A 14,602-nucleotide genomic window follows, 5' to 3' on the forward strand; every position below is an offset into this window, starting at 1 on the left:
AAATATATAATTGTTACTCAAGAACGAAAGGTCGCAATTTCATTGTCAATTGCAAGTCCGTTCTCGTTCTGTAATATATTCAACCACGATTCGTGTCTCATCCGCGATTTATTTTGAGATTGGCGGAAAATAAAAGGTGGCGATTTTTCCCTTCCCTTCTTTCTTTTTTCCTTTCGATACGATCAATTCAAAAAAAAACCCAAAATTATAATAAGAACACACCAGGACGGAAGTGTTCGAAATAGGGCAACTAGACGTCCGTCTACCACCGGAAATCAAGATATAGTATAACCAATTAACATTAAATAGTAAACTGTTTAGCAGATAGAAACCGTGCTGTTTCAAATCCAGTGAATAATGAGCGCATTTGAGTACGATGAGGATGATAGTGAAGATGGCCACTATTCCGAAGAAGACTACATGCGAGATGATCGCAGCGAGGGGCATCAGGATGATGACGGTGACCACAGTGAGGGATTTGAGGACTTCTATGATGACTATCATGACAATGACGAAAATGTGGACGAGGAGATCGATTCTGTTCAGGCACACGGTGAGCACAACGACGAGGACACTGGGTTTGGTAGGGACATGACCCCTCAAGCTTTTTTGAACAGTTTGCGCCAACATGCCCAAAGTTTAGACCCAGAGGGAAATGGAAATGGAAATGACCACGAACAAAACACTGCTGTTAACTTCTCAGAGATGTTGCCACAGTTGCTTTCAAGATTGAGTGGGGCGCGCGGTGGCAGGTTTCAAGATACAAGAGGATCAAGGATGTCGAAATTGGTCGAGAACGTCGAGCACGCCGAGGAAGACCCTTACTTCGCAATGGAGAGTATTATAGAACTCTCCGAAAACTTACTGATGGGGAACCAGTACTTGATAGAGCGAATGCTTCCAGTTGATAGATTGATAGCTGCATTGGTCAAAATTTTGACATCGAGCAAGTTGGCTGAGGAGTTGGAATTACAAATGAACACCTCTCGAATTTTTTACAATCTTTTTGAAGTCCACCCTGTGAGCATATCTGGAGCTGTCGATAAGAACGTCATACCCGCATTGCAAGCGAAGCTTGCAGAGATTAGTTACATTGACCTGGCTGAACAAGTTTTAGAGACTTTAGAACTTGTATCTAGAGTGAGTGGAAAAGATATTCTGCGCTGCGATAACATGACATCATATTTGCAATATTTTGATTTTTTCACTATTCATGCACAAAGGAAGGTAATTGCAATCGTCTCAAATGCTTGCGCTCGTGTTGAACCAAGCGATTTTACCCAGTTGAAGGGTGTCTTTGAAATCCTTATGGGCATCTTTAAAAACTGTACAGATCAGAACATCTCGGATCGAATCTTGAACATCTTCTATGGCGTATGCGCCGGTATCAAAAACTCATCAATGTTAGATGTCCTGTTCACGCCAGAGATATTATCTTCCATAATAAGCTTGATCACATCAACAGACGTTTCGTCTCAAAGCAAATTGAAATGCCTGGAAATTCTTTCAGTCTTGGTTTATTGGAGTTTCAATATTGGCGAAAGCATTATCAATGTGTCAGATGTGGCTGAGACGTTGAAAACATGTCTGAAGCAATATGGCAAGTCGCCGGATGCAAGCTTACATGAAACAATTATGTTTGTGCCCAAGAGTTTACTGCTTTCAATCTCCAAATTTATCGCATTGCTATTTCCTCCAGAAAATAACCAGATACTGACCCAGTTGAACGCTAATGCGGTAGATGCCAGAAGATTCAACGGCAATAAAAAGATTCCCTCTTTAGTGAGCGATCTGATACCATTGCTGGTCGATATATATATCAACACGGTCGAGTTCAGTGCAAGACGGAACGTTCTAGTTGCACTAGCCAGGGTAGCACCTTGTGCTAATGAGAAAATAGCCCATGATACCAGTGATTGCTTCATTAAGCTATTGGGTTCGTCGTTCCCCCAAAGTCTATCCGTCATTTCAAGCCAGACATCACCTTCCCTCGATTCAGGTGTATTGATCATAGGACTCCTCGCCCTATCCAATGCTTTAATTGAGCTGTATCCTTCTATATTTGTACCCGCATTCCAGAGAGATGGGATTTTTGACTCCGTTTCTAGTCTAAATGGAGCACTCGACAGAATCAATAACAAGGAAGATTTATTTAGTTCATCACTGAGCCATACTTCCACTACCAAAAAAGAACTGGAAGAAGATGGGGGTTCGGATAGTGACAGCAGTGAGGATGACTACGATTTTGGTCTGGGGGATATAGAGTTTCCCAAGGAGGCGAAAACAAGAAAGATAAGATATGAGTTTTTGAGAGAAATGAAGCCCTCATATATGCCAACTCAAATACGGGAACTCTGTGAAGCTTTTTTGAATAACAGCAAATCCAGCATCTGTCTCGATAACCAAAATCTAGAGACGGTGTTCGCTTTCGTGCAACACCTTGAACAGATGCCGTTAGACACTAGATCTCTCGAAAACTGCTGTAAATTCTGGGAAAGTGTTAAGGAGTGTGTATTCAGGGATAATTTCGTTTTGTCTGGCTTTGAAATGTTGTCCACAGGCCTTGCCTCGACTCTGGCTTCTAAGATCTCAGCCAGAAACACTTCTTTGTACTTTTTGAAGAAGGCAGCACATGCTGTTCTTTCAGATAGGTTCACTGAATTTGTTAACATCCTGCAGTCCGCGTTGACCAGGGTTGATGAATTCCGTATTGTTGATTCAGGACTGCAGGATGATGAATCTGGGATGTCATCGTTAACTAAACAAATCAAGCTGCAACTAAAATTTGACGGGGACGGGAATGGAGACGGAGACGACCTTTTCTCCAGTTTGACTTCTGTTATTGTATCCATCCATTGTATTGCATCTTTTAAGGTTTTGGAAGACTTTGTTCGTGACAGATCTGCTAAGCTTACTCTTTTCAACTCCATCATACCCCAACCATCATCAACTGACGGAAACAATAATGTGAATTTTGTCTCGCTGAGAAATCAGGAATTGGAATTCTATTTCAATGGAAAGCTTGTTGATAGCAAAGAGACCATATTTGGTGCGATGTTCAGAGTCTTCATGGAAGAGAAGAAAGATATTAGCGAACTATGGAACAGTGTACAGGTGATAGAGTTTAGGAAGAGAGACCTCGGCTTTGATACCTCAGATCAATGTATGAATCAGACGACTCAGAGTGATGAGAAAGTTTTGAACAATGCTTACGCTACAAGGGAATTACCGAAAGAAACTGCAAGTAGTGAAAATGACATCATGCTCCTCTTGAAATTTTTCAGAAGCTGCATGGCTAGAAACAACATTTTTATTAACCCTAAACTCAGTGCAAAGCTGTCAAGACAGTTGGAAGAGCCGTTGATTGTTGCTAGTGGAGCGTTGCCAGACTGGACTCTTTCACTGACACGGGCGTATCCATTTCTGTTCCCCTTAGAGACAAGAATGTACTTTCTACAGTGTACTTCATTTGGATACGGTAGGCTGATTCAACTTTGGAAGAATCGGGTTGGGCTTGACAAAGAGTTGAGCAGTGATGATCCACTTTTGCAGTTAGGTCGTTTGTCAAGGCACAAGCTGCGGATTCCGAGGAAAAATATGCTTCTAACTGCGCTCAAAGTGCTAGATAAGTATGGTTCTGTTCCCAGTGTACTGGAATTTGAGTATCAAGATGAAGTTGGTACTGGGCTAGGCCCAACATTGGAATTTTATGCTACCGTTTCTAGGGAGTTTGCGAAGAAAAACCTGAATCTATGGAGGACAGACACTTATGAAGAGAGCAGAGCGGAAGAAAACGAATACATAACAAAACCTTTGTTCCCCTCCGCGCTAACAGGTGACAGCGAAGGAAGAGCTAGAATCATCGAACTGTTCGGTACCTGGGCACGTTTATCGCCAGGTCCACTCTGGATAACAGAATCCTTGACTTCCGTTTCTAACCGACTCTTTTTCATTTTAGCCGACCGGTTATCAAGACCGTCCATGAACAATCAATGTGAAGCGACTGAAGATAATCTCGAACTAATCAAGTTGGTAGATCCTCAGATCGCAGAATCGTTGAGATACGTGTACAATAATATTGATAACGATACGGAACTAAGCGAGATGTACTTGTCCTTTGTTTTGCCAGGTTCAGACATCGAGCTCGTTGAGAATGGGAGAGCTGTTCTTGTAAACTCCGGAAGTGCTTATCATTATATTACGAAGGTGATCTCTTACATGATCGGGGATGGTGTAAAGGATCAGATACGCGCATTTATCGATGGTTTTTCCAAAGTGTTTCCGTATTCAAATGTTTCGATTTTAACCCCTGAAGAATTGGTAGATTGGTTTGGTGGAGTTGAAGAGGACTGGTCCCCGCAAGTGCTTTACGGTTGCATCGAGGCTAATCACGGCTATACCATGGATTCGGATACAATTCATCAATTTATCTCGATCATGACTGAATTGAATGCGCGCGAAAGGCGATTGTTTTTGCAATTTTTGACGGGCTCTCCCAAGCTTCCGCTGGGTGGGTTTAAAGTATTAAAACCGAGACTCACAGTCGTATTGAAGCATGCAGAAGATGGACTCACCCCGGACCAGTACCTGCCCAGTGTCATGACATGTGCAAACTACGTCAAACTCCCCAAATACAGTAGCAAGGAGGTAATGCGCGACCGGATCAAGCAAGCCATCGAAGAAGGTGCCGGTGCATTCCTCTTATCCTGATCGTATTCCCCACTGGACTTCTCACTTGGCACATAACGCGAGGAAGTTTTTCGTGACCTCATATACAACAGTACACTTCTCTTCTTATTTTTAGTTTACGCCGATTAATTTTTCGAGCCTGGCAATGGGCTATTTTCAACCACGGCTGTTTTCATTTTGATTTTTTTAGGAAATTTGCATATTTACGAAAACTGTAACTTCTCTGTGAACTTGATCCCGTCCAATGCCTGCTTTGATTCGTGCAACAAGCACGCCCACATCTACAGTTCGCGGCACTGCAACGGCGAAGTGGAATTGAAGTTATCCACAACTATTTGGGAGGTATACAGCAGTGCTGAAACGGTATTTCCCTATTTGCTTCTGACTTTTTTAAGTTTCCAGGTTTGTTCATTTCTCCAGACCGCTGCATCGTCATGTCAAACGATTACACTTCTCAGAGAAAGAATGGTGCAGTTGACTACTCTTTGATGGTTAATGATGACTCACGAAACGGTAATTTCAACAAAGTTTCGCAAACCTTGGCTCCAGACCTGAGCGATGAAGGGCGTGGAGACTCTGCAGAGGACACCGGGAATACCATATCCTGCTCATCGGATTCTGCATCGTATTCCGACCACCAAAAAAAATTGCACCACACGTCACTGAACGATCCCATACAATTCACGAGAATATCTTCTTCGTCGTTACTCAGCGATTTTTCATCGACGAATAATAGTACCTGCGAGACAGACAACGAGCTACTGAGAGCTCCATTTCAAGCCGAGAGCAATGATCAGTTTAAGGGAAGCTTCAAGCATGCCAGAACAACAGAACTGTTCGATAATTCTACATCAATCGGGGATTACACCAACTCTACTATCCGCATGTCCCAAATGGAGCAGCAAAACAGTACGACGATAACGACAACACCTAACACTAGCGGCAGTCTAGTGGGGAATACTACGGAAACGCCAGTGCATGTTTCTGGTTCGAGGTATCAACGTACAGAGAGTGGGGGCACTTCCACGTACAATAATAGCCGCTCGCTGTTGCATTCCGCTATGTGGAACGGTAGCGATAGATCTCCTCCTCTACTAGAGTCCGTAGCGGTAGGCAGTACCATCCCAACGTCATCAGCGTCAAAGTCAAGTGTGACCACGCCAATGGAAAATGTAAACAATAGATTCACTCCAGGAAGGCAGGTGATCGAGAGTCCGTCGAAGTTTGGGCACAGCAAGAAGAAATCAGGCAATATCATGAAGGATGTATTCTCTTCTTTTGTTCAGAGCATCAAACGAAGTTCTGGCTCAGAAAAGAATGTTTCCCCAAACCATCTGTCGATATCAACCCCGTACAATCCACAGCATATCCACCATGTTGGGTTTGACAGCACCAGTGGGCAATATATTGGCTTACCACCAGAGTGGGAACAGCTGTTAGCGTCAAGTGGTATATCTAAACTGGAGCAGGATAAAAATATGGGGACCGTTCTTGATATTGTACAATTTTATCAAGATGTTACGGGACAGAATGATACGGATAAAGTGATCCATACTTTCCAGCCTTACCATATAACACATGATGAAGAAGATAATGAATTTCGTGCATCCACGCCGACTGAGCAAAGCTCCCTCGTGATGAATGATTTGAAACCACTCAGAGCGGCCCCTAAGCCACCAGGATCGCGAAACGAAAGCAGTGTCAAAACAGCGCGTTCTGCAATGTCGGATTTACTACCGGACCTACCCCCTCAAACAGAACAAAAAAAGGTGCTGAATTCGCACCAGCAGCATACCGAGGGGAAGAACACATATACCTTCCCCTCCCACAAAAGAACAGAAACCCAACACACAGATGTCCAAATGGGACAAGTCAAGCAACAGCAGATCGCAGGCCGCGAACTTCAGACGAAGAAGTTTTTCACGAGACTGATGGCAGTCTGCTCTGTCGGTGACCCACGTACAATCTACGTCGACTTGAAGAAAATTGGGCAAGGTGCATCGGGTGGAGTTTTTATTGCAAAATCGACTACAAACGGCTCATACGTGGCAATCAAGCAGATGAACTTAGAGAAACAACCCAAAAAGGAACTGATCCTTAACGAAATTTTAGTTATGAATGAGAGCAGACAAGAAAATATCGTTAATTTTATAGACGCGTACCTGCTGAACGATGATCTTTGGATAGTGATGGAATACATGCAAGGCGGGTCTTTAACTGACGTGGTGACATATTGTTTGTTGAGCGAGGGTCAGATAGGAACTGTTTGCAGAGAGACGTTGAAGGGTCTGAGGTTTTTACACTCTAAAGGAGTTCTTCACAGAGACATCAAGTCTGACAATATCTTGCTCTCTTTGACAGGGAACATAAAGGTCACAGATTTTGGATTTTGTGCGCAGATAAATGATGACAATGCAAAGAGAGTAACCATGGTTGGGACGCCGTATTGGATGGCACCTGAAATCATCTCCAGAAAAGAATACGGTCCTAAGGTTGATATTTGGTCTTTGGGTATCATGGTCATTGAGATGATTGAGGGTGAGCCGCCATACCTGAATGAAACACCATTAAAGGCTCTATACTTAATTGCCACAAATGGGAAGCCAAGTTTAAAGGAACCAGAGAAGTTGAGTAAAACATTCTTCCTGTTTTTGGACAAGTGTCTTGCTGTTGACCCAGATAAGAGGGCGGAGGCAACAGATTTACTCAGAGATCCATTTATTACAGACTGTTCCGATGCCATAAGTTCCTTAGCTCCTCTTGTCAAGCTGGCCCGTGAACACAAAATGCATAGCGAAAGCTCATCCTAGTTCTATCTCTAACATGCTACAAGACTCCATGGTGATTCGTAAACGACTTTCACACCTCTGGCGAAACCGGACAGTTCTACAAAAAGTGTTTTTTTCTTTATATTCATTACCTCATGTCTAAATATTTATCATTCTATAGAGTCCATTTGCCCTCTTGGCACACGTACATAGACAACAATACCCCCCTTCTCGCACGGTCAATTTCCTCGCAATGGTCGCGAGCTTAAGTCGGTGGACGAATTACTTGAAGTATTCGAGGAGCCTGTGTGGGAGCTGATTTTACTCATTTCCAACCTGTCATCCCTTTGCGAATCGAAAGTCTCAGGTACGCTAACTTGAACGAAGAAAAGTTGCGCTTCGACCGAGCCTTTATTTGCAAATGCGTACTTGTTGAAGGACGGTACTTGGAATGTACAGCCTGGAGTTGTGACGAATCTATTGGGCCCGAGAGTGACTTCGACCACCCCCTTTATGAGGTAAAATGTGATGAATGCGTTATGAGATTCCGTGAGGGTTCTCTTACCCGCCGGGGGCAGTTTTAGCATGCCGCTGGCGAAATGATCCTTATGTTTATCGAAAGTGATTGCGAGAGAGTAGCTTTCGGATACGGTCTGCTTCGCCCTTTCCAATTGGAAGACGTTTGGCGCGTACGCAATGACGTCATCGATTTTCTCGTTTTTGGATCCCGCGATTGTGCCCCGAAGGACACCATCCTTCAACCACCCGCCTCTTGTCGTTGTATTTGCTGACAGTCTGCTCAACGGGGCACCGTTCGGTGGTGGTATCAACGGGGTTTTACGTGGTCTCCCTACGGGTCTTTTCCTTGTAATCCCGTCTAACTCGTTACCGAGCGATGGGAAAAGTTTCTGGTCGCGTGGTGACGTGTCATCCGTCGCTTTGTTGCCTTGATTAGTCCTCTTTTGTGTCTTGTTCTTTGGGTTGTCGTCTCCATCTTCGTACGTTATTACTTTCGAGATATCGAGCACGGGCTCGCGGGCCCTCCTTTTGTAAACGATCTTTTCATTCCTCCAATAATCTAGGGGTGGTACTTTCACCCTGTCCGATTTTCTGGTGTTTCGCGTACTGTGGGAACCTTCGTCATCTGAAGACGGCATGTACGAACTATCGTCCGAGTCATTCTCACCCATTTCATCATCATGCGGGTGGAAGTCACGATCGACCCTCTCCCCATTGCTGCCGAGGAAACTGCCATCCTCATCACTCGATTCAGCAGCGCTGGATTCTGTGTCAGAGGCGGCCACTTCTGGGATGCCCTGATCTGAGGTGTTTATTGTAGTGTTGTCCAACGTCAGATCTGCCGCGTCTTGCGCCAGCTCCGGCGCGTCGTCCTCCATGTACGACGTGACGTAGTACTCATTATCGTTGTCGACGTCGTGTTCCCTGATCGGAGACAATGTGGCCTTTGAATGCCTGCTTTCGAGTTCATATGATGTCTTGTACCGATCCGATGAAATGCTCGATCTTGCCGATTGGACGTCGTACTGCTGCGTGTCCTGTATCTCAGTACCGTCCAATTGCATAGGCGTGGAAAACTCGTCCAACTCTCGTGCATTGGGGCCCCTACTGCTGCTGTAAACCGCGGAGGGTCCTGAGTTCAACAGTCTTGTTGTGGACGACCTCTTCCCTGCCGGTGAGAAGATGTGTGGGGAAGACAGCACGTTCGCAACAGAAGGGGACAACGGGAGCAGCCCCGTCGCGGGGCCGGTGAACGCGCGCTTGTCAACGGCACGGTCGTTCTCCTCGTCCTCGTCATGGAAGAACTCATCGACGTTTTCCATGCTGTACTCATCCCTGGCAATTCCGTCTTTCGCACGGATCCCGGTCTTTCTGGACCGCACACCAAGGTTCATATAATCCATTGATAATGTAGGAAGAGGGTGTAGGGTGGTCAGTGATGAGGTAAGTGTCAGCACGACGAGCGCGCGTCTCGACAGTTCGCAATGTTTACGTTTCGAAAATATTCTTAAAATATTTCAATTCGTCGCGAAGAATCGTCGCGATGAGCAAAGTCGCACGGGGGGGTCCCACACCCAGTTCCGTCGTATGCGCTAGCGGGTCTTCTTGCCGATCACGAGAAAGTAGGACTGTTCCTCCCAGAAAACGTACGCGTTTTCTTGTAGGAAGCGCTTCACTTGGATTTTCACTTTGGATTTCCCGTTGATCGAATGGATACCCCTGCCTGTGACGACTGTGAGTTTTTCCATGTACATGACGTTTGTTGCATGGAGTCTCTTAGCGTGTAATTCTCTCTCCTCGATCTCTGCGTCCCACCAGCGGCGCAACGCGACTCTGAGCACCGAGACGGCCGTCTGTGGTTGGTACCCGTGGAAATCGAGCTTGAAAGCTGTGAACAATTGAGCCAGTTGCGCGTCGTTCCCTGAGCCTCCCGAGGTCACTGTACTGGTCTGACTACGGTTGTATCTGATTTGCCGGGGTTGCCCGTGTTGTTTATTCGGTATAGTGATGGTTCTGCCCGTACCTTTGTTCGAAACGAAGCTGGGCCCGCTCTTGATGCCGTCTTCGTCGTCGAAGTAGTGGAAGAAAGTGTACTTGATGGCGTCTCTCTTGGCCAAGTAGTCGAACAGTTCTGTTGCGCGCTGGACGTTACCGTTATAGTAAACGATGCATTCTTTGACGAACACCGGGTTGATACTGTGGTAGGTATCGTCTGCCTCGACCGCTGCATCCAATTGCACGACCTCTTGTGCGTCCGGTGCATACACAAAGTTACCCCCCAAAGTGTCTCGAGTTGTAAACGGCGAGCTGATAGCACGACGGTTTGGTTGCAATGACGGCGACGATCTCTTGTGAGCAAACCCGTTCCCGCTTTGAACCCTCCCCCCCGCAGTGACCAATCTACGGGACGCCCTCTGCTGTTGTGTTTGTGGCTGTTGTGATGGTGTTGCTCGCTTCTTGTACCCGCGATGGATGATCTCGATGATGGTGACAGGAGTGTTTGAGCGGTGTGCATGGTACCACTCCCCAATGAGGAACGTATCCGCGAGGTCCGTGAAGTGTGAGATGGTGTCTATATCTAGGTTAGCGGCCCTCCAAGCGCCTCCTGCACTGCGGCCTGCCTCGTTATCCAGTAGACTCGCGATAACTCGGTCCATTGCCTCTGACCCGCCGTTTGCCTCGTATACACGCTTGACCGTGGCGCCCTCGATGTGTGGGAACATCTCCAGCAGCGTGGCCAGGGCGGAGGTCGACGTCGAAGTCGAGTCCGCATCGCTCAGAAGCATGGAACAGGCTAACTCGACGTCACCGTTGGCACTCTCCAGGCGAACACGGATCGCATCCTCCGGAGTGTCTGGGAACATCTCCCGCAGAGTCTGCACGCCGTTAGTCATACCCACATGCGCCCACCGTGCGCCTCATCGCAACCGTCAATGGCGTGTGAATATTTATACATATTTGGAACTGGACAGGACTACGAAACGGGCAGGGTATATACATAATACAGACGCATGGAATATACTGTCAAACAATGAATAAAGAATATTTGTTCTTGGTGGGGCGGAGCCATCACACTGTTGCATTGGCGACCATTTCGTCGACGTTCTTCTTCAGGTACGACGCACCTTGCCCGTTGCAAACTTCCAGCCCTCTCAGTGAGTCCATCACCTGTGATACATCGAAATCCACAGTCCGGGACAGTTTGTGGAGGTACTCCCACGTGTCGGGCACCGTCAATAGAATGCCCTCACTCCCCTGTGCTGTGCTCTGTTTCGAGCTGGCCATATTTTCAAAACACTGACCCTCCGTTGGGAACACGTACCTCTGTTGTGACGGTTGCACCGTGGTCATTGTATTCGCAGCACCTTCTCTCTGTTTCTTTTCACACTGCTGTAATAAATGTCTGTTGGTAGTCTGTATTTGGAAATTTGCCCTTCTCAACTCCTCGACCTCTCTGTACAGTTTCTCTCTGTGTAACTCACTCTCTCTCAGTTTATACTCCAGATCCTTCATACGGGCCTCTTTCCTCTCCCTGTACGCCTTCTGAGCAGCTCTATTCTGCGCCTTCTTCTTCTCGTCGAGCCCCGCACCACCACTGGTACTAGCAGCAGCACCACCACCAGAATCAATATCGTGAGTCCCAGACTGCGACGCCGACGAGTTCTCGGGAGTCAACACAAACGACCCAGTGCCACCCCCGTCACCGTTACCAACACCAAACCCGATCTGCTCAAACGACTTCTCGTTGTGCGGTGGCGACACATACATCAAACTACTCGCCAACTCCTCTTGCCCGTCCGCCTCATCAAAAGGACCGGCACCACCAACGGCCCCGGCCGCATCCTGTCTCTGCCTCAACACCTCAAAGAAATCCATCTGTGTGTCCATCCTGTCCATCCTGCCAAGCCGCTCTCCACTCTCCGCTCCCAACAAGGTCTGTGCTGGCTCGTCCTCTTCCTCTCTTATCCCACTGCCACGTCCACAGCACCGTCTCATCGTTCTTCTCTTCCTTTCCGTTTCTCCCGACTCCTTTTCGCTCTCTGCAAGAAGTCACGTGCGGCGCCGGGGCCACCGCCTGCTCACCGCTGGGCAGCGGACAGGTCGACGCCCGTCGCGGAAGACGCCGCGGCCTGGTGGTCCAGTGGGTTCGGGGCCGACTCGTACACGCCCCCGATGACAAGCGGCTGCGCGGTCCTGCGTGCGCCTTGGAACACGCCGCGGAGCTCTAGGTAGTAGACCCGTGCGAGGGTCGACGGGGGCCAGCAGTCCTCGAAGAAGAGCGTCACAGACTGCTGGCACACAGTGCTGCCCTTNTTCCGGGGGATGTGGTGCTCCATGAAGTCATCGCCAAGATCGGCGGAGGCGATGACTTCAGCGGGGACACCCACGTTCGGTTGTTCAAACTGCCATTGGCACTGCGCGCGCCCCACGGTATCGAAATCCAAGTGTCTGTTCCAATCCTTGAGTAGCTTGACACATCTTGGCGAGCCCACTGTGCTCCCCTCCTCGCTCTGCGCACAACGTAGAATCACGGATTGTAACTTGCAGGGACCAAGCAATGGGAGGTGTACGATCAGCTGTGCGTCCTGGTCGCTCTGTAGTGCGCGGGTGGTGTCGAACCGCTCCGAGTGTGGCTTCAACAGGGTCTTGTGCAGGGGTGCCGAGTCGGTGGGGCCCGCGGAACAGCCGTTCAGGATACGGACCTTTGTGGTGTCGATGTACGGGTACAGCGACTGTGTGGCGTACGTGGCCGCTGGCGGCGTGTGTTCGTGACCGTGGTCGCCGTGACCGTGCGTGTGTTCGTGTTCACAACTGTGCGACATCCTTGTTGTCCTCTCCGTCTCTCTGTCTTTGCCCCCGTTGAATAATTCACAGCTTTAATTCAAACAAGAACAGGGTCCTGATCACGCCTCGCTACTACACCTCGCAACCACGCCCCCACCACCACAAGCAATGGGTATGTTCGAGTGGGCGTTCGGTAAGAGCCTCACCCCTCAGGAACGGCTCAAGAAAGTATGTTATCTGTACAGTACCGTCCCCCCCCCCCCCCGTACAGTTACTAACAAGACGTGGTGATGTTGAGACTGGCTTCTCCGTTACTGACCCCACCAGTAGAACCAAAGAGCTCTCGATAGGACACAGAGGGAACTAGAGAGGGAGAAGAAGAAGTTGGAGGCACAGGAGGCGCGGCTCGTGAGAGAGATCAAGAAGGCCGCTAAGGAGAATCAAGTTGGTGCGGCACGGATCAAGGCAAAGGATCTTGTACGTACGAAGAACTACATCCAGCGGTTTAGTAACATGCAGACTCAATTGCAGGCGATCTCGTTGCGGATCCAGGCCGTCAGGAGCACGGACCAGATGGCTCGGTCCATGCGTGACGCGTCAGGGCTGTTGGCAGGGATGAACAGGTCTATGAACTTACCACAGTTGCAACGGATCTCCATGGAGTTCGAGAAACAGAACGACCTTATGGACCAAAGGCAGGAGTTTATGGATGAGGCCGTTGATGGAGTCATGGCCGATGACGAGCTCGATGAGGACGAGGAGGCCGAAGAGATCGTCAATAAAGTCCTTGACGAGATCGGGGTGGACCTCAACGCACAGCTCAGCAACAGGGCCGGGCCATTGGGGTCCCTCCAAGGTGTACAACAGCCGCTCGCTGAGGGTGGAGCAGACTCCCAACAACAGCAACAGCAGATGCTCTCGGAGGCGGGGCCCACTAACCCAGACGACGAACTACAGGCCCGTCTGGATTCATTGAAGAAACAGTGAACGGGCGGGCGCGTCACCATCAGTGTATATAATAGTTTATGTGTATATGCCGTTTAAATAGATAACGACCGACTATGGTCTGCCGTGCCGGTTTAAATAACCTTCTCAGTCCGCAAGTACTCGTAGATGATACTGGCACATTCCTCAACACTCTTGAGGTCCGTTCTCAGATGCAATTCAGCGTTCTCGGGTGCCTCGTACGGCGCAGAAATACCCGTGAACTCCTTGATGACGCCCTCCCGCGCCTTCTTGTACAGACCCTTAGGGTCCCTTTGCTCGGCAACCTCTAAGGGAACATCCACAAACACCTCAATGAACTTCAACCCGGCCTCCTTATGAAGTTGTCTTGCCCGGTTCCGGTCCGCCTTGTACGGCGAGATAAACGAGGTGATCGAGATCGTACACGAATCGGCAAACAACTTCGACACCTCGCTGATCCGCCGGATGTTCTCGTTCCGGTCCGCCTCGCTAAACCCAAGGTCCTTGTTCAACCCAAACCGGATGTTGTCCCCATCCAGACGGTACGCGGAGAGACCCTTCTGCAACAGCAATTGCTCCAACGCACACGCAACAGTGCTCTTCCCGGAGGCACTCAGACCAGTCAGCCACACAGTGCATCCGTGCTGTTTCCGCAAATCCTTACGCTCGTCGTACGACAAGTTCGCATGCCAAGTGATGTTAGTAGCCATTTCTAGTTGCAGCAGTTATCGAAGCGGATGGGCAGGGGTGTGCCAACTACACAGTACCCGCGGGAGGTCATGGTCCCGATCCCGCAACTCAATTGCTTATATACTCTGCCCGTTTGACAGTAGAGTTCTCAACAGCGCGGTGCCCTCTCACTGTGGCTTCCAAAT

The 14,602-nt window shown here is 48.4% G+C and overlaps 8 protein-coding genes across 8 annotated transcripts; 3 read left to right on the forward strand and 5 right to left on the reverse strand.

Annotated features, from left to right (window-relative positions):
* Positions 1-357: 357 nt before the first annotated feature.
* Positions 358-4,710, forward strand: UFD4 (putative ubiquitin-protein ligase UFD4; the record flags this gene model as incomplete). Its single annotated transcript, XM_022611096.1, has 1 exon — positions 358-4,710. The coding sequence occupies one exon, from the start codon at positions 358-360 to the stop codon at positions 4,708-4,710; it is 4,353 nt and encodes a 1,450-aa protein (XP_022462575.1).
* Positions 4,711-5,123: 413 nt separating this feature from the next.
* KNAG0A06750 (STE20 family serine/threonine-protein kinase) lies at positions 5,124-7,499 on the forward strand (the record flags this gene model as incomplete). Its single annotated transcript, XM_022611107.1, has 1 exon — positions 5,124-7,499. One exon carries the CDS (start codon positions 5,124-5,126, stop codon positions 7,497-7,499), a length of 2,376 nt encoding a protein of 791 aa, XP_022462576.1.
* Positions 7,500-7,696: 197 nt separating this feature from the next.
* Positions 7,697-9,379, reverse strand: MIF2 (Mif2p; the record flags this gene model as incomplete). Its single annotated transcript, XM_022611119.1, has 1 exon — positions 7,697-9,379. One exon carries the CDS (start codon positions 9,377-9,379, stop codon positions 7,697-7,699), a length of 1,683 nt encoding a protein of 560 aa, XP_022462577.1.
* A 189-nt stretch (positions 9,380-9,568) lies between these two features.
* Positions 9,569-10,870, reverse strand: CUE2 (Cue2p; the record flags this gene model as incomplete). Its single annotated transcript, XM_022611130.1, has 1 exon — positions 9,569-10,870. One exon carries the CDS (start codon positions 10,868-10,870, stop codon positions 9,569-9,571), a length of 1,302 nt encoding a protein of 433 aa, XP_022462578.1.
* Positions 10,871-11,045: 175 nt separating this feature from the next.
* Positions 11,046-11,972, reverse strand: KNAG0A06790 (bZIP transcription factor; the record flags this gene model as incomplete). Its single annotated transcript, XM_022611141.1, has 1 exon — positions 11,046-11,972. One exon carries the CDS (start codon positions 11,970-11,972, stop codon positions 11,046-11,048), a length of 927 nt encoding a protein of 308 aa, XP_022462579.1.
* An 83-nt stretch (positions 11,973-12,055) lies between these two features.
* On the reverse strand, positions 12,056-12,799 carry KNAG0A06800 (PITH domain-containing protein; the record flags this gene model as incomplete). Its single annotated transcript, XM_022611142.1, has 1 exon — positions 12,056-12,799. The coding sequence occupies one exon, from the start codon at positions 12,797-12,799 to the stop codon at positions 12,056-12,058; it is 744 nt and encodes a 247-aa protein (XP_022462580.1).
* A 130-nt stretch (positions 12,800-12,929) lies between these two features.
* On the forward strand, positions 12,930-13,748 carry DID4 (ESCRT-III subunit protein DID4; the record flags this gene model as incomplete). Its single annotated transcript, XM_022611143.1, has 2 exons — positions 12,930-12,989; positions 13,092-13,748. The coding sequence occupies 2 exons, from the start codon at positions 12,930-12,932 to the stop codon at positions 13,746-13,748; spliced, it is 717 nt and encodes a 238-aa protein (XP_022462581.1).
* A 92-nt stretch (positions 13,749-13,840) lies between these two features.
* MET14 (adenylyl-sulfate kinase) lies at positions 13,841-14,437 on the reverse strand (the record flags this gene model as incomplete). Its single annotated transcript, XM_022611144.1, has 1 exon — positions 13,841-14,437. One exon carries the CDS (start codon positions 14,435-14,437, stop codon positions 13,841-13,843), a length of 597 nt encoding a protein of 198 aa, XP_022462582.1.
* Between the last annotated feature and the right edge of the window lie 165 nt (positions 14,438-14,602).

Source organism: Huiozyma naganishii, chromosome 1 (genome assembly GCF_000348985.1).
Source record: "Huiozyma naganishii CBS 8797 chromosome 1, complete genome".
In the NCBI taxonomy this organism is placed as follows: domain Eukaryota; kingdom Fungi; phylum Ascomycota; class Saccharomycetes; order Saccharomycetales; family Saccharomycetaceae; genus Huiozyma; species Huiozyma naganishii.